The sequence below is a fragment of the Spermophilus citellus genome (assembly GCF_964194105.1).
Source record: "Spermophilus citellus genome assembly, chromosome: 12".
NCBI lineage: Eukaryota > Metazoa > Chordata > Mammalia > Rodentia > Sciuridae > Spermophilus > Spermophilus citellus.
This window is the reverse complement of record NC_138198.1, coordinates 114674535-114693526: the sequence shown is the minus strand read 5'-3', so window position 1 is coordinate 114693526 and position 18992 is coordinate 114674535. Positions and strand designations below refer to the sequence as shown.

Sequence of the window (18992 nt, the reverse complement as noted above, 5' to 3'; positions counted from 1 at the left end):
TATATCACCAGAAAATCAGAGCAGATTCCTTCCTTCTAAAAAGTTTTAGGAGTTATGGTCAAAATTACACCTTAATAAACAAGGAGCCATGTCCTTTGATGAGCCTACTTGTTTCCATCAGAAATGCCACTAGATGAAGCTGGGAATTTATTTTGAAAGTCAGACATTATGACTATAGCACATGGATTGGGCCTTGTCCCTCAAACTCGGCTTCAAGTGACTACCACAACAGCAGAGAGACTGAGCAGATTCCAATCAGAGTCCACAAAGAAAGCCATCTTCACTGATGAATCATTTATTTGGACAAGACAAAAACGTCTCCACAGGGTTTTCTTTTATACAGAAAGTGGAACATTTCAAATATATTAGTTTTTCGACAGAATTCATTTCAATCTGGTCCCAGGAACTGCTGCACACATTAGGATTCACGTTTTAGTAACACGTATGCGCCCATTACAGCCAAAAGAGCGTACTGTGAACAGAAACAAAATGGAAAATTACTGAGGTCTACAAATAAATTTGGCCTATGAACTTAAAAGGTAAAAACAGCTATTTTAAATAATAAAATGTATTCAGATAAAGTCTAAATAAATAATAAAATGTATTCAGATAAAGTCTGTTCAATACTGGAGTGGTGACAGAATCAAAAGATGACCTCTTCCCTGGTGGCTTGTTCTCCAAATTAGCTGTTCAATGCATGATATGGTTAAAGGCCCCCAAACAGGTCAAACACTTGACACACAGACAGTGCGGTGCTTGTACCAATGCAGGACTCCTATTTCTTTTCAAGTGATTTTTTTAAAAAAATAGAAATAAACATCACTGGGTTTATTGTCCTACTTTTTTGTATGTTTGAAAATTTCCATAATAATAATGACAACTATATAAGTGCCATTTTAGAACACACTGTGAATTTAAAAGGTAAAAGCAGCTATTTTAAATAATTAATTTAAATGTTAATTTAAGTGGTTATGTTAATTTATAGTTAATTACAAATACTCTGCAGAAAAATTAATGGCAAAATAGCTAAAGAAGATGACCTCTTTACAGTTGTACAAGTAAAAGCTCCAATATTTAAAAATGAATAGGCCCAGACACACACATAAATTCCTACCTTAAATTTTGGATAGTCATTCATTATTATGGTGACCATACCAACATATGGTAAAAACCTAAGTTGTGGGAATAAAAAGGAAGAAATATATAAATTTATGTTTATAATGAGGATAGTGACATTTGACACACTGTGTATCGGCCTTAGGAACACATCTTCATGGGCATACCACTGGCTGTAGCTGTAGGGACAGCATTCACCCCTATCTCACATGTTTTATCAGTAAAACGCATCAGAGCTAATAGCTGGGACAACTGTCTCAAGCAAGCACGGATTTGACCTAGGAATGGCACAAGTCTTCATCTGCTACACTTAAGATCATCAGTTGAACCGTATGTTCATTCAGAATAGGCAACTTTCACAAATCTTATTTTTTCAGAGGAAAAATAAGTTTCAGGTGGCCAATATGAAAATTACTGTTAGATAAAGCTTTAAGGCACATACATAATTAGTCTGTACTTTAAAAAAATATTTTCATTTCAGTGCTTTTCAGATTAACAAATACATTTACTGGGCAGTGAATACAAATGTGAATGCCATAACCTATATGCAAATATGATTATGATCCCAGAGAGACCAAGTTCACAGCTGGTGATTATGCCGACCAAATTAATATCAATGTGGAATCAGTTCCACCCAGTCTCATCATCCCTACTAATGGGAAACAAGCTAACACACCTACAGTACCCTCCAGTCAAGTCAGAAGCATCCACCTCTCTGTGGTCCAGAGCCTTTCACCAGAAATACAGGGCAGATGACCTGAAATTCTCCTCATCTCCCCACAGATACTTGGTAATGCAACAGAGTGGTTAAAGGGATAGCAAGAGGTCTTAAGCCACAACCTGAATAATAAAGCTACCTCTCACACAACTGTGGCCAGTGTCTCCAGCATAACACAGCTATGAGACCCAGAAAACAAGAACACATTTCTAACAAGGTTAAATATAAAAAGGATAATTGAAAGAGGAAAAAAATCTCCTTTTTTTTAAAAATAAGAAGATACAACTGGGCACAGTGGTTCATGCCTGTAATCCCAGAGCCTTGGGAGGCCTAAGACTGGAGGATCACAAGTTCAAGGTCAGCCTTAGCAACTTAGCAAGGCCCTAAGCAACTCATTGAGACCCAGTCTCTAAATAAACCTCAAAAGGGCTGGGATGTGGCTCAGTGGTTAAGTCCCCTTGGGTTTAATTCCCAGTACTCCCACCCCCACCAAAAAAAAAAAAAAGATACACACTTGCTGTGTCAAATAGAAGCAGAACTCACTGCTGAAACAATCATATAAAATTAATATTAAAAGATTTATCAAGAACTGTTTTCAGGCTGGGTGTGGTAATCCCAGTGGCTTGGGAGGCTGAGGCAGAAGGACTAAGAGTTCAAAGCCAGCCTCAGCAAAAGCGAGATGCTAAGCAACCCAGTGAGATCCTGTCTCTAAATAAAATACAAAATAGGGCTGGGGATGTGGCTCTGTGGAATGTGCCTAAATTCAATCCTCAGTAAAACAAACAAACAAAAAAACTGTTTTCAGTAGGGAAAATAGATATGACATCATTTAAATGTCTGCCACACCCCAGCCCAAAAAAATGTCTACCAAAAGATGCTTGGTTATAAAAGTTATCATTATCAATAGCACAGCATGTAGCCATGTAGAAAAATGGAGTCATAGGTTTAAAACAAAGTTTTTCCCACTTCCTTCTAGGTAAAATTATATATGCATCCACACACACCTGTTAGGCACAAAGTATCCAGAACATTCACCAAAATGTTAAGCAGTGGTCATCTCTGGGACAATTAGTTATAATTTAAAATTCACAAATAATTAATCCCTATGTGAGGATATGATAGAGTTAACCCATGATGAAAATAATATACTGAGAATTCAGTTTTAGATCCTAGAGAGTTCTAAGTTTTCTTTGGTCTTCAGAGTACACACCAGAACTACTAGAATGCTCCTGACACGCCATATTTGCAATGAATGATTCTATTATCCTCTAAAGGTAGTTTCCTTCTAAATATTTTCCTGGTTCCTGAACTGTCTATGTGTCTTGAATGCTGGTGCTCACCCTCGTGCTCTTCCCACCACGTCCTTCTTCTCCAGCCAGTTCTGGCCTTCTTTGTATAAGCCTCTATCATCAACTTCATTATTATCTCCTTTAGTCAGAAATTTGATGTCTCCATTATCTCTGAAAAGCAAAATGATGTACTCTCAAAAATTATTTTTAACACAGCACCATTAAAAAGAATTAGTTCACATACAACATTAAGGTCAGACATGAGCAGACGTGAGAAAGCAGCTGAGGAATACTTGATCTTCCATTGATCTAAGATGACTGCTTACAGACAGACATTCAGAGGAAGCACAAATATAATGACAATTCTGTGGTTTAGATTCTAAAACACTCGAGTAACCCTGACAACCAGGAAGCACGGCAGAGTGCCAGGGGATGGGAAAGGCAAGGACTGGCTTCCAGTACAGCTACACTTCTTGCCTCACGCCTTCTTGGAAGGAAGGAAAGGCTAGCACCTAACCTGTTTTTCAATCTGGAAATCAGGGTATTCGTCGGTGGGCAAAATATGTGAACAACCTCTGTGCAATTCTTTCAAATCCAGATTCACAGCACACCGAGATGCTGCTCAGGGGGAGCTTCTCCAGGCTTGATCCAGTCACTCATCTCGAGTCAGACTAGGTCAGAAGTCAGGACACGAGGCTGATTTAACAAAGGGGTTGTACCTGAACTGTTTCTATTTCTTCTTAGACCTCATGAGCCAATTAGTCAACATGGATTATATTATTTTTCACTCTAGACATAAATTTGGTCCCCAAAATTACTTGACTTGAGCACAAAGTAAATCTAAAAGCAACTATGCTCTTTGCTGCCCTCAAACTTTCCCTTGTCAAGCACAGATGTATCAATGCACACTTCCTTCACCACTGAGCAAGCTGGTGTAAAATCCTGTTGGCAAGGAATGAGAATCACCATGGATGGGATTTGTTAGGCATTCTAAACTGGCGCTGAGGTGGCCTTGATGCTAAAACACAGAACCATACAGTCTGGTGCTGTAAAGAGGGTGGTCCTTCAATAAGGCAAATGAAAAACATACCATTCTAATGAGATAAAATATTTAAAGCCCACAAAGATTTGAAACCATGTCCAAAAGAGCGTTTTGACTTACATTCATGGTTATACAGGAAACTGAGAAGATAAACTCCTGGCACTTCTCACAATTCATGCAAATTAAAACCAGTACCATTTCCTCAACTTTGAAATGTCTCATCTTCAGAAATTATTTTTAAATCAGGTGAGAGTACTGCCACGTCATGACTGAATGTGCTTCTTCCTCAGCAAGTAACAAGTAGGCAGCACCAACCACTGAACAGCACCAGTGCGGGGACACTAATGAAAACGGAGGGTCCCGATGTTCAACACAAAGTGCACTGAACATGTTAAGTACCAATGTCTTTGGGGACACCTGGAAGCAGTGAATGAAATGAGAATCTAATACCAGAAGTACACAAATAGCTTCTCTCTCTCTCTCTCTCTCTCTCTCTCTCTCTCTCACACACACACACACACACACAGAGAGAGAAATGTTCCATTATTTAAAAACACATATAAATACCTAAATATAATTCTATAAATCATGTAGATAAAAATTCTACACTAAGCTACAAAAAGGGAAATGAACAAACAAGTATATAAAATGCTACATTTTCAACTGTCTCCTGGAAACTTTCTATATTTGAACTAGAGGTAAATGTTTGGTTCCAAAAAGGAAACCAGACCTTATTAAGGCCTGAAGTCCTCCCAGCATCTTAGGGAAAGGCAAGGCTGTCTGTAGGAGAAGAATTAGTGCAGGGTGTGCCATGACCAAATAATGAGGCGAGATGGAGAAAGGAATTTTTATCCATCTAGGGCTAATAATACTGCTGAAAATGCCACTTGGGCCAAATGTACAGAGAAACAGCTATCTTTTTTGCACTTCAGAAAATAATTCTTTATCAAAAGAATCCTGTTACAATGTGATTTGATCCTGTTCAAGACTCCTTCAAATAGCTAATGTAACACATTCCACCTAACATTTGTGTAGTGATTTGACTTTTTTTTTTTTTTTTTTTTTTTTTTTTTTTTTTTTTAAAGAGAGAGTGAGAGAGGAGAGAGAGGGGAGAGAGAGAGAATTTTTAATATTTATTTTTTAGTTCTCAGCGGACACAACATCTTTGTTGGTATGTGGTGCTGAGGATCGAACCCGGGCCGCACGCATGCGAGGCGAGCGCGCTACCGCTTGAGCCACATCCCCAGCCCGATTTGACTTTTTAGGTGCTTTTGTGAACATAAGTTCATTTAATTCTCATAATCACCATGAGTTATTGTGGGCAAAATATTATCACTCTTGCCTTACAAACTAAGGCAGCTGGTCCAAAGTCATTTGGTTAGTAAATGGCAGAACTAGGAACACAACCCAATGCTTTCACTACTTTTTAATTCACCATCTACCAACATTTACAAAAACAAAAAAGGCCTCTTTACTTTTCGTGAACTTTGATCACTCTGTGAACTATTGGAATGTCTCGTCCTTCAACTTTAAAAACGACTATTTCACCAGCTCTAATGGGGTCTTCCCGGAAATTTGTGAGGAAGAGAAGGTCTCCCCGGTGAAAGGCCGGCTCCATGCTGCCACTGGAAAGAAACACAAAAGTGAACATCAGTGTCACCCAGTGTCCAAAAGGGAATGATGACAAACTTACCAGTCAGAGCTGAAATTCCCATCAACAGTCTGCAAGTCTCAGATGCTCTAAAGGGTTTCCTTCCTGCTCTGGAGACAGGATGAGAGAGGAAACAGTTTCTACCTAGCTTGTGGCAGGCAAGGGCCCCAATAGGCCCCTCTGCAGTTTGTATCAGGGAAGAAAAGAACCAAGGAGATGGACTTGCCCAGTAGAGCTGCCAATTTGAGCCTTCAACAAGCCCTACCTCTGCCAATCAGGGACTCCTCACTCAGAACTTCAGGCCAGGACTGCTGGCTAGTGCCCTAGGCAATTGTTTCATTCCTTGACCCACCCCAGCACCCAGGACAATGTTACTTGTTTAAGAAAAGAAAATCAGAAAAGTGACTAAACCCTAGGGAGCAGGACCTGTCCTACAGCCTTGCTGAAGGTTGGGACAAAATTGAACCCTGGTCTTGCTTCCTGCAGCAGCACCCTTTCAACCAGGTCCTTCCTAAAAAGGCCCAGTGTTAATAAGGACTGACTGATTTTGATGTGGAGGTCCACAGATAATCCCCACGCTACCTGTTCAAACTCATGCCAAAGCGTTTGGTGGATACAAAGTGAGCTGCAACCTACCAGGAGCTGGAATTTAAAAACTGGATCCATTTCCACATGCTCCTGCTTTGTTTTAATGTATGAGAAAAGAATAAGACCTAGAAGTGTGCCTGGACTGGGGCAAGTGGCCAATCAGCAGACAGCAACACCGGTCTAGCTGGAAAGAAAGGGGAGGAAGCAGCGGGCTACCAAGGCCACAGAAATGGCCTCAAAGGCAAGCGCAGCACAGGAGGCTGCCCTCCTCTCCATTCCTCCTGTCCCCTGAACTTCCAGGGGATGCAGAATGAGGAGGGAGAAAGGCCTGTCACTGAGCCCCTGCTGGGAGCTTTGTTTTTAAATGAAACTGAGGCAGGATAGAAGAAATAAAGAGAGGGGCAGAGAGGAGACAAAGGAAGGACGAGGACTATAACTAGTCTAAAGTCCTGCGGCATACCTTTCTAGGCCTGTCACTCTCCAAGTTAGTTCTTCTCCCAGGCCTGTCACTTCTAAAGTTCTGGGAAATCTATAAATCTTAATTACCATAAACTCACCCACTTATGAAAACTATCTTGTGTACTGTTAATTAGCTATATAGTAAATATATTAAGCAGAGAGAGACAATATTTTAAGAATCATATAATGTAGGGTACTTGCCAACATTATCTACTGATGGATAACAGAGACCATGTCAAGCCTAAGGATCCCTAAAATTGTCAGACCACCATAAACCACCTTGAGACCACCAGGCTGACGTCATCCTCACATACCTTCCATGCCCACTCCTCACCAGGTAACTTTAAAAGAGCCGGAAAACTCCAAAGCATCTCCCACTCTCACGATGGCCTGCATTCTCCCTTGAACTTGCACTCCTTACTTTACCCCCCTCTTGAGGGACCCACATTATCTCTTGAACATGTCTCTGCTTTCCTAACTAAATTTCCCTGCCTCAACTGACACATCCTTAAATTCATTTCTGTGATGTTTATCGAGAGCCCCCTGGGTTCTAAGTTGAGGTCCCCCTCTCCAAGAATTTCTCAGACCTCCTCCAGTGACAAAACCAGTTGCCCCTGAGACAGACACCAGATCAGCACTCAAAACCAAGAAACCTGAATAAAAAGGGAGATGATAAGCAACAGGAATGGCTAAAAGGGCAAGAAAAAGAAAATATCTGAGCAAAACAAATATGGGTGTTTTCTTTTGTTCCCCAACATGGAATTTTATTTTGTCGTCTTCTGATAATGACTCAAAATTGCTTCAGGGTTTTGTCTTCTTTTAAAGAACAGCAGCTAAACTACTCAAGATGATTTCTTGAGATGGCTTCATCTCTACTCCTTCCACAGAATTCCTGTGGACACACAGTAGGAAGATATTTATAGAAAATGGTCTTGGTCCGTGGAAACAGGACCACAGTGAGGAGAACCTCCCTCCACAAGTCTCAGAGGTCAGAAGAGCACACTGAAGCTTGGCGTTGAGGGACAGGCTGTGTACCATTGGGAAAGTGGTTCTTTTAAATATTTTCCTAATAACAGCTTATAGTTGCTTTCTCCTGAGCCAGGGGTTCCCCCAAGGCCACATACCCTTCAGGATATCAAGTTTATGCTGCCAAATTAAACGGCTTTAGAGTAATAAAGGACACTTTTTAAAAGTTCCCATGCACTGTACTCTCACAATAACTTCCATGTGTAAGCATGTCTGTGTGATTTGAGAAGGAGGGCCAGTGATCTCAGATCCAGTATTATTCTTCATGTAGCCATAACGTCAGCCAAAGAGAAAAACTTAAGTCAATTTGGAATCAAATGACCATGTTTGGGAGCCAGGAAATGCTCCAGGATGCTCTTATCCAGTGTCTTAGATCACTGGGTCTTTCTGCCAACTCTGGATCTAGATCACTGGCCCTCCTCCTCAAATCATACAGTCACCTTGAGATGTTTGTAACTTGGTCTCATGAGGCCCCAAGTTCCGTATCTACTAGGTGAGAAGATCCATCTAAATTTGAGGCTTTTAATTCTCCTCTTCCTCCTTCTCCTCCTCTTCCTCCTTATGGTGGTGGGAACAAAATCCAGAACCTTAGACATGCTAGGCATGCACTCTATTACTGAACCCCCTTCTTCTTCAAGGAAAAAAAAAAGGCTTAATGTCCTTCCTTCATTGAGATATGACCAGATAAAATACCTGAAAGTGGAGCTGCTGCAAGTGAAATAAAGCTAGGTGCTGGGGGTCCAGAAGCCTGGACCCTTTCTCCCTCCTCATCCATTCACCACTCCAGGGACCTCCCAGAGCATAGTGTGAAGACCAGTGAGACAGGGTCCCCTTGGTTCTGTTGTGAGCCACTCCATTCTCAGGCTTCTACATTTACGAAAACTCGACATCTCTACAAGTGTGCCCCTTGGCCAGTCACTCGGAAGTGTATACAGGGCTGCAGCCCATTACATGGTAGCAGGCCCCGGGGAAGGAAAGGGCACTGGCTCCTGCACTGGTCAGCTGTGACTGCCCACATGACTGCTGCACCGCCCAGCCTAGAGCAGTGAGCCCCAGTGATCTGAGATTCAGTGGACATGACTTCATAGACTGCACGAAGTTGACGGAAATATTCACTCTTCTAAAATAAACATGCTGTACTTTTGTAAGCATAATAGTCTCCAGAAGACAGCAGCCATCTACAACAGTAGCACTGAAGCCTGAAAAAAGAACAGGCCCTTGCTGGGCACCAGGGAGACGCACACATCCTATCCATTGCATGAAGAAAACCAAGAAACATTATTAAAATTAATCATGTTTAAAAATCAATTTGTACACCAATAAGGCACTAATACCATATTGCTAAACTGTCATTTTGAAATGGATTAAATGTACCAGCATGACATGATTAAAACTATAAAATGTCTTTTGAAAAGGATAAAAATTTTCAACAAAAGTCAAGAAAAAATGAGACATTCTCAAAGCAGATATCAATAAAGAAAGCTCTACTAGTTTATTAAATTAGAATCTTTAATCATAGCTGTCACACAGGTTCAGCTCAAGGCACTCCATCCTGTCTTGACTAAGCAGTGTGACAGAGCCCAGGGCCAGCTGGCGGGACCTACCTCAGCACCACCACGATGGGGCTCTCACTGCCCGTGAGGACGATCAAGCCTTTCCATATCATGAGTGCAGAAGACACAATCATGGCAAAGTTTAAAACCTGGTAGTAGAGCTGGAACGAGAAAAGCCAAGCTCAAAGTGAAACCAATGGCAGAATATTCATCAACCCAAAGCTGGAGACCCACTTATGAAATAAAACAAAAAAGATGTGATTTTACGACATGGAACTAATTTAAACAAAGTAAGAAATCAGGTGGCATTCCAACTTTCACCCATGAAATAAGTCCTTCAAATAGAGTCTCTCCTTCAGTGAGAAAAAAGGAAGCAAATCAGAGCTATTCATACTGAGGGCTTGCTTTTTTCAAGCCCCCGTGAGGCTCTGCTAACCACTCTCAAACCCCTCAGGGAACTTGCTATACAAATTCCACCACCAGGGCCTCCAGCTCTAGACTAGCCACAGGCCACAGTTCTCCGAAAAAAAGCATGTGCCTAATCCTCAGGGGCTGTGTGAATCCACCCAGAACTACCCTTCAGTAGCACAGCCAAAGACAGCCTCAAGTGAAAGGGTCACAGTACTTGGCAATGAGGCCTCTGCACCTGAAAATTACCTGTTGAAAGGAACAGAACCTTTAAATCTCCAGATGTTAAATTTTCCAGAAGCATCTAAAAAGGTGAACAGCAAATATTTGGTTGAGACACCTACAAGGTGGGATGATGGAAATCAGTATGGAGATTCCTCAAAAGAGTAGGAAGGCAACTACCATAAGACCCAGGGTCTACCACCCCTTGGTATCTATCCTGAAGAATTAAAGCCAGCAGAGTACAGCAATACACGCATGCCTATGTTTATGGCAGCACAATTCACAACAGCCAAACTATGGAACCAGCACAGGTGTCCATCAACGGATGAATAGATAAAAAAAAAATGTGGCATATATACACAATGGAGTTTTATTCAGCCATAAAGAAAAATGAAGTTATGTCACTTGCAGGAAAATGAATGGAACTTGAGAACATTATGTTAAGTGAAATAAGCCAAACTCAGAAGGTCAATGGTTGTATGTTTTCCCTCATATGCAGAAGCTGGAGAGGAAAAAGGAAAAGAAAGATGTTGGGGGGGGGGGGTCTCATGAAAATCAAAGGGAGATTAGTAGAGTAGAGGAAAGGAACCAGGAGGAGGGAGGAGCAGAAGGAAACGGGAGATACTGGGGAATGCTGTTGGCCAATGTTATATCATGGGATGCATGAATATGTAATGATGAGTCCTACCAATATGTATAATTTAATGCATCAATAAAAATATTTTTAGGGAGCTGGGGATGTGGCTCAAGCGGTAGCGCGCTCGCCTGGCATGCGTGCGGCCCGGGTTCGATCCTCAGCACCACATACCAACAAAGATGTTGTGTCCGCCGAGAACTAAAAAATAAATATTAAAAAATTCTCTCTCTCACTCTCTCTTTAAAAAAAAAAAAAAATTTTAAAAACACAGGTGAGGAAGTCACACAAGTCAATATATAATGGCCAGTTGTCAGCTAGGAGAATGATGTGTTAAGCTGCCCTTGGCCCACTTCAGACCACTTCTGAGCTTGACAACCCACACGTCTCACTCTTGCTCCCTCCCTGCTCCACAAATGCTAAAACACAGGTGTTTCTCAAGACTGCTGCCTGCCACACCTCTTGGGGACTAAGGGGCAAAGCAACACTTGCACACAGCCCAACTCCCTTTGAACTGCAGCAGTATTGTCAGCCAAATTCTTATCATCCTTCAAGATGCTAAGTGACTAAGTCCTTTGTACCTAGTACTACCCAAAGGGTAAGCTCCAGAGGGCCTGGCCTTCCCCGCCCACGGGAAGGCGTCTGACTTTGGTAGCTGCTTCAGTCTTCCCACTATCAACTCCTGTGTGTGTCGCAGTGATTTGCAGAGCCATGTGGATCCAACTCAATCCCAGACCTCCTCATCTTCAGCGACCTTCTTGCCCCCCAACCCTGCTGGACCATCCACATGTGCAGCAACACACCTATAATGGCAACTGCTCCAAACAGACACCTCTCTTTCAATGATCCCTCCAACCTGGCTGCATAGGCCTACTCTCCTGGCACCTGGGCTCACCTACATGTTAGTTCTCTGGTTCTTTCAGGACCTCCATCCCTCATGTGTGCTTTCTATCCTTGGCATACAGCATGCAAGCCCCTCGGGTACAGTGTCCACCTTCCATCAAGCCTGGAAGCCCTTACTCCAAAGGCTTCTGTTCATCCCTCCAGCGAGTGAACTTCTAGACCCTCATCTGGTAGGAGACCTTGGAGCAGAATGGGGAGGACAGTTAGGGGTCTTATGCTTCTGTTTTTCTAATTTACTTCAGCCCTCCCTCCCCTTTGCCTTCAGCTCCAGAGACATCTGCTGCCATCAATTCTTGAGTCTATGAGGGTTCTGCCACCCAAAAAGTGAAGCACTGTTCCTCATTCTCCCCCAGGGCCACACAGGATTTTGGCTTTCTCAGGCAATGTTGGTTACCATTCCTCCATATATTCTGCAGCTTCTAGTATCTGGCTGATCTTCTTTCCTTGCCTGGCCTCCTTATCTCGGAATAGCTGATGACTTCCAAAATCTTCTTACTGTAGTGTTAGTGATGCTTCAGGGGAAGTGAAACTAGATCATTCAAATCCCCACCTTACCTACCCATCAGCTCTCTAGAACATCCTTTTGAACTGGGTTTGGAACTAGGGCCCAATCATGTTCTGAACATTGTTTACTCAAATATCCAAATTTAAAATCAACTGAAACAGAATGTGGGGTATGGGCTCTTTTTGAGGATTGAATGTAGTTTAAGAATAAATTCTGGCATTCTATTGCAAAGTAGTGTGTACGGTATATTTAAAAATAACCAGAGAGAAGATTTTGAATGTTTTACTACAAAGAAATGATAAAGATTTAAGGTGACAGATATGTACTTACCCTTATTTGATCATTACACAATCTACACATGTATTAAAACATCACATTGCACTCCATAAATCTGTATGATTATGTATCAATTAAAAAATTAAACTACAATTTTAAACATAGTTTAAGTGGTTTAAAATACAGTTTTAAAAATGCACAGGACTGGATAAATGTGGCTAAAGACACTCAGGAAGAGCTACTAAGGAAGTGCCATGTCATTTTTTTCTGGATGTGTAGACCCGCCTTCACAGCAGGGGCTCTCAAACATCAGCATGTACAAGAATCATCTGGAGGCCTGATGACTGCATTTCCAACAAGCTCCAGGGGATGCTAAAGCTGTTTGTCTGGGACCATGCTCTATACCATTGGTTCTCAACCTTGGCTGTACTCTAGATTCAAGTGGGAAGCCTTTCAAAAGTAGGATACCTGGCCTTCATCCCAGACCAAGTGAATCAGTGATGGGGAAAGGGAACATCCATGTTTCGTAAACAGCCTATCCAGTGATTCTGATGCATAGCAAGGGCAGAGCCACTGCTCCTGCCCATCAGCTTAAGTTGCTCCATCTTGAACCCTTCCTCCACTTCACATCCCCCTTCACCTTTAACACTCTTCTCTTTCACAGCCAAACTTCTCAAAAGAGCACCAAACCCAGGCAGAAATCTGAGAGTCCACTCTTTGAACACTTTCTTCTCTGTCTTCCTGCTCGTTCTTCCATCTGAACCTCCAAATGAGGCCCTAGTACCATCACACTACCGACTCCCAATCCTGAGATTCCCTGCCACCTCCCTGACACTTGCATGTCTTTAAAGGTAGCTGAAACTCTACATGTCAGAACTGAGTTTTCCTTTTCCAGAAAAACTTGCACGTCCAGTGTTGTCCAGCTCAATAAGTGGCATTGCCACCTAGTTGTCTGGAGACACTCCCTTCCCATCCACTCTCTGCAGTTTACCTTCTAGACGTTTCCAGAATGAGTACAGTTCTCTCTATTCCCACTGCCACCATTCTCATCTAAGCCACAAACAGAGCCCATGGAGCCCCTGCAAGAGCCTGCCATGGTCCAGAGATCCACTCATCTCTCCCAACCTATCCTACACTTAGTACTTTTTTTCACATGTATGTCTGGTCATCTGGTCACATCAATGCTCCACTTAAATCTTTTCAATTGTCTACCACAGCTCAGAGGATTAAGACCAAACCTCAATTTAAGCACAAAGGTTCTGTGTGACAGAGCTGGGAAGTACCCCGATAGTCCAGTTTCAACTCGGGAAGCTCACGATGCCCAGATGAACTTGTTGTATCTGTCGATGCTCCAAAAAGCATGTGCTCCTTCCCAATCCAGGCTCTTTACTCAGCTCCTTCCTCTGCCCAGAAGGCTCTCGCCCTGGACCCCATGGCACTCATTCATCTTTAAGTCCCACTGTAAACACCAGTGTCCATGAGAGGCCTTCCCTTATCCGCCAGACCAGGAGTCAGCAAACTTTGTGTAAAGGGCCAGACAATAAATATTTGGGGTTTACAGGCGACGTGATTATCAACCAAAACCACTTAACTCTGCCACTGTAGCCAGAAAACACCCAGAGACAATATATAAAAGAAGGAACATGGTTATGTTCCACATGACAACTTTATTTATAAAAACAGGAAGACCACTAGAGTTAGCCAATCTTTACTGTAGGTCGGTCTAGGTCTTCGTATTACATATTCTCACTGCATCCTGTACCTCCCATATTCAACACAGTTCTGGCAAAAAAATAAGTGCCAAAATTGTTGAATAAATAATGATAAAATAAAACATCTTTGATACATGGTGAACGCAAATGAACCATTAGTAAGAAAAACACCATGGGGCTGGGGCTGGGTATATAGCTCAGTTGGTAGAGTTGCCTGCTTTGCATGCACAAGGCCCTGGGTTCAATACCCAGCACCACATGAAAATAAAAAAATAAAATAAAGGTATTGTATCCATCTACAACAAAAAATACTTAAAAAAAAAAAAAAACACACCAAAATCCCAACAGAAAGAGGTAAAAACGTAAAACTGTACTTTTCCAAAGAGGAAATACAAATGACAAATAAACATTTACAATGTTCAAACCAAAAATCCTGCCTGTTTCCCCCTCCCACCCAACCCCACACCCCAGCAAATTTAAAGTTTTTATTTTTTTAATTGTTTTTTAAAGCTAAGACTCAGTGTGGTGGGGATGCAAATTGTTTTAACCATTCTGAAAGCAATCTGGCACTAGTATCAGGAAGTTACTCTTGACCAGGTAATCCCACTTCTGGGAATTCCATCCAAAAAGCAGAGAGGGAAGTATGACCCGAAGATGTTTATCACAGCCAACTAGCTAACTTGTTTGCTTTCTCTGCCTTATTTCTGATAATGTGGAAAAGGAAATAAATTACCAACATCAGGAAAATAATTGAGTAGAAAAATGGCAGATTACTCTTCCAAATAATGCATAAATAACTTCAATGACTTGATCAAACACTTAAAGGATGTTCAGAAAAAAATGTAGGCTGCAGTAGAATCTCAACAAACCATAAAACAAACACAAGGAAATGCTCCATGACGCTACCAGTGGCAATCTTAGGATGATAGAATTATGAGTCATTGAATTTTCTTCTTTAAACCATTCCCTATTGTTTAAAATTCCTATATGGGCAGGGATTAAGTCCAAAACCTAAGGGGGAAAACGTGTTAAAAGGAAGTGCTATTTGAAAGAAATTAAAATAATCACTTTGAAGAGTGCGGCAAACACTAAAACATATTCTGATATGATGTAAAGTAGGAAAAGCAAAGCTTGAAACTGCCTCTTGCCAATATTACAACTGTGAAATATGTAATTTGAGATAGTTATGAAGGATACAACTGAGAGTGGAGACATAAAATGCAAACTAAAACAACTGTTAAGGTATTTGGGTGCAATAAATGAAAACAGGAAAGTAAATATAATCCAATACAAAACTACACCATTTTAAACTACTTGGCTACTATGTCAGTAGTAAATTATGAAACTATCACTGTATTTCCAAGAGAACAAAAAATGGAAACTGAAGTGCTAAGCAGACACTGTTAAACCACCGCTTTTTAAAGTCAAATCAGCCTTGCAAGTCACATCTGTCTAAAGCAGAAGTTGTCACTGGAGTTCACATTCAAAACCTTTCCCACCTGCTGTGCTTGACTTAAAGGACTTGATAAACAATTGTTCTTTCATTATGAATTACAGGTCTGATTAGGAAAGCCCCAAACCATGGTTTTAAACAAAGATCACCATTTTTAGACAGGTTTTTCAAACCATCAGGCTCCACCCTGATACAAGAAAATTATAAATACTTGCCACTTGTCTAATAAAGAACTTGTACTAAGAACATATTTTTCTAGTATCATTGTCTTTGCTTGAAATTCTTTGAGAGAAAATAAAATCAATTCTTCAATAATACTTCCTTTGAACTAGGCATCTATCTGCCAGGGAAATGACCAGTAGAAAATGGCATACATAAAAACATAATAATCAAACTAAGTACAAACCCACAAATCACAATTCCAACATCCTACTTTTAACCTATGAATCTGAGGGTAGGTTTGACATCCTGGAATCTAGAAACAAAATTTTGACCAAACTACTGACAAACTGAATGAGTTAGAAAACATACACCGCCACATTTTTGTTTGTATTCCTCTTTGGCTACCAAATTTGTATGCTTAGCATTTAACAACTCTAGCAGAGTTTAGAAGTAAGCCCACACTGAGTGGTTGCCAACCAAAGATGAAGTAGTCACTTTATACGAGTTTTAAAAAAACATTTCAGACCAGATATTCTGGCTACAGAGCAGCAGAAATGCCAGAAGCTGTATTTCTTTCTTTCTTCCTCACTGCAGAAACAAAGAGCCCTTGTTTTGCATGTGGCTCTTGCCTTAATTAATAGTAAGCAGGGGCAACAGAGAAAGGAGGTCCCGCTTCCAACATTGGCAAAGCATGCAGGCCTGACAAGGTGTCACAAGGATGCTAATTTGAAAGGAAAAAAGAAACAAGCAAAAAAAAAAAAAAAAAAAGAAGAAGAAGAAGATAAACTTTAAAACAAAAAGTACCACAAGGCAGTATATTTCAGCTTTTACATTTGAATTAGAAGATTAATAAAATAAGCAATGCAACTAGCTTCTGACAGGCCCATCCCTGAAGAGTGGGAACACCCAGGGCTTCCAAAGGGCAAACTGGGTTAGGGATTGATACACTCACTGGAAGTCTTTCTCTAATAGTCCGCAATTATAGCCCTGAGTAATCAGCACCAGTTTGAGAAACATTTTTAAAAATCTAGCCAATAATCTGGATTTTAAAATACAGTTCTGTTTCCTGGAGAATCTTCCTGCAAACAGCATCAATGCTCAGATCATTAGCTTTCGGTGTTTCAAGCTATTAGCATACTCTACAATTTCTCTTAATCACGGAAACCACAGGAGCTCATCAGCTATGCATACCTAGATACAACCAGATCCTAAACAGTTTTGAAATCCAAGTCATCAAACTCTCCCACATTGCTACTCTGGTCTGAAATTCTACAGAAAAAAAAAAAGGCACCCAAAGGAGTAAGCTGTGCCTTGCCACAGGCATCATTTTGCATCCTCATATAACAATAAATGAAACTGGATCAAAATCATGAGCATTAATACCATTTTCAAAGACAATCAAAACCCCCTAGTAAAGGTTCCAGTATCTATCATGATATGGAGCGCAACAGGTCCTCCAAATTCTCTATCTAGACGCTTAAGTAATACATTTTTCCTGGCTGAGAGGGCTTCCAGTCCCTTCTCATTCTTGCCATAAGTTGAAGGGACAAGGACCCAAAGACAGTGATGATGGCCAAGAACTGGCTAAGGAGAGCAGTTTTCCTCCGAGGTCCTATCACGAAGGAATCAAAAATCAATTTCAGCTAACCAAAGACCCCCAGCTAACTGCCTCCCATATTCATGGTGCAGACAGCATGATTCAATCTGAGAGGAAAGTTAGAGAAGACGTCTGGAATTCCCTTTGGAACACTGCTCGGTCCACAATGACTGAGCAGCACCTGTGAGATCACTAGGCACGGAAAATCCTGCCCCGGCCGGGAAGAAACAGCTTTGGGAGGTATCACTGGACAGCTCCCATTGTCAAAAAGTTCTTCCCTTCTGCCTGCCTCTCTGCCACTTCCATGCGCGCGCAATCAGGCCTCGGGATGGCTACAAGGAAATGTGTTCCTCCTCACTGAGGGGCCCTTCAAATCTGCGCACAGACAGCTGTCACTCGCGCTCCAGTCATCTCTCCTCGCTTTCCCAGCGCATGTCATCCACTGCACTGGGCTTCTATTCTCTTCCCCTTCCTGACCATCCTCCCCTCATTTGCTCTTATCAGTGCAAGAAAGCACACATTTGCCCACACGTGGGTCTGGGAGGATTTGAACCCAGAGGCTCTGAAAGCTTCGGGTCGCCACCGGGTCGCAGTCACCCGCAACTGCCCTTGTGCAAACCCTACACTCCAAACCCGGACTCCCAGCTGCCGCAGCGTACCCCCGGCGAGCCCCCAGCCCGGGCATCGGTTACCTGACGCTTGTTCATCTTCCTCAGGTCCCCAAAGATGTCCAAGCCGGACGCGGGGAGGTGCGTCCCCACGGCGCCCGCGCGTACCATGGCAGGGTCTCTGGGGGCCAAATCCGCCCGCCGGCTCCAGTAGTCACAGACGGCTGCGGAGCACCGCAGGCCCCGCCCACCAGCCCCGCGTCCTTGCGGACCACGTGACCGGCTACATGCTTGGGCGTCTGGGAATCGTAGTCTCGCGAGTCTCGGCCACGGGTCCGCCCCGTAGGAATCGAGAGGAGAAAAACTACCATGCCCAGAATGCCGCGGGCCGACAGCCTCGGCCAGTGAAGACCCTGGGCTCCCAGGGAGGGCAGAGACTGGGCTCGGGAGCCTTCATCGACCCTTCCGAGGGACTGTGGGCAGTGGGTGAATCCGCATGTCTTAGGGGCAACTCGGGGAAGTGACTGCTCAAGAGAAACTGAATTCCCAAGACTCTGGTCAGGCGCCAAAAGGACACCTAAATATCCCTCGCAATTACCTAGCCGTGTATCTTGGCCATTGGATGACTGCGACACGGGAAGGCGGAGCTTCTGCCTGGGGTCGGACAGTGCAGAATCGGGGTGGGGCCCAAAGTAGGCACGCCTGATGGGCGGGGCCTGAAGAGGCGGGGGTTTTGAAACTGCAGAGCTCCGTGCGCTGGAAGACTACAAGAGTAGGGTTTGAATGCAAAGGAGCATCTTTAAATCGTCATGACCAAAATGAGTAGAAACAGGTATTAATTGAATGAATAAATAACCACCTAACTCTTATATACAAGGAGTCAGAGACCCAGAAAGGTTTAATGACATGGCCAAGTGGCAGAGTCCGAAATGGAAATCATATTATGTAATGACAAGTCCTACATTACTAAGTCCCAACTTTAGATTACCTTTGATTTATTCACTTACTCGCTTCTGCCTTATTTATTTTGTTCCTTTATTTATAAATCTTCATGGAGCTCCTACTATACA

The 18992-nt window shown here is 42.4% G+C and overlaps 1 protein-coding gene across 1 annotated transcript; it reads right to left on the bottom strand.

The window, feature by feature from the left end:
* Window positions 1-274: 274 nt before the first annotated feature.
* On the bottom strand, window positions 275-18182 carry SEC11C (SEC11 homolog C, signal peptidase complex subunit). The gene is made up of 6 exons (XM_081262849.1): window positions 18007-18182; window positions 9494-9603; window positions 5641-5790; window positions 3175-3294; window positions 1115-1172; window positions 275-472 (listed from the first exon to the last, which is right to left on the bottom strand). Exons 1-6 carry the CDS (start codon window positions 18091-18093, stop codon window positions 419-421), a joined length of 579 nt encoding a protein of 192 aa, XP_081118975.1. The 5' UTR covers window positions 18094-18182; the 3' UTR covers window positions 275-418.
* Window positions 18183-18992: the final 810 nt, after the last annotated feature.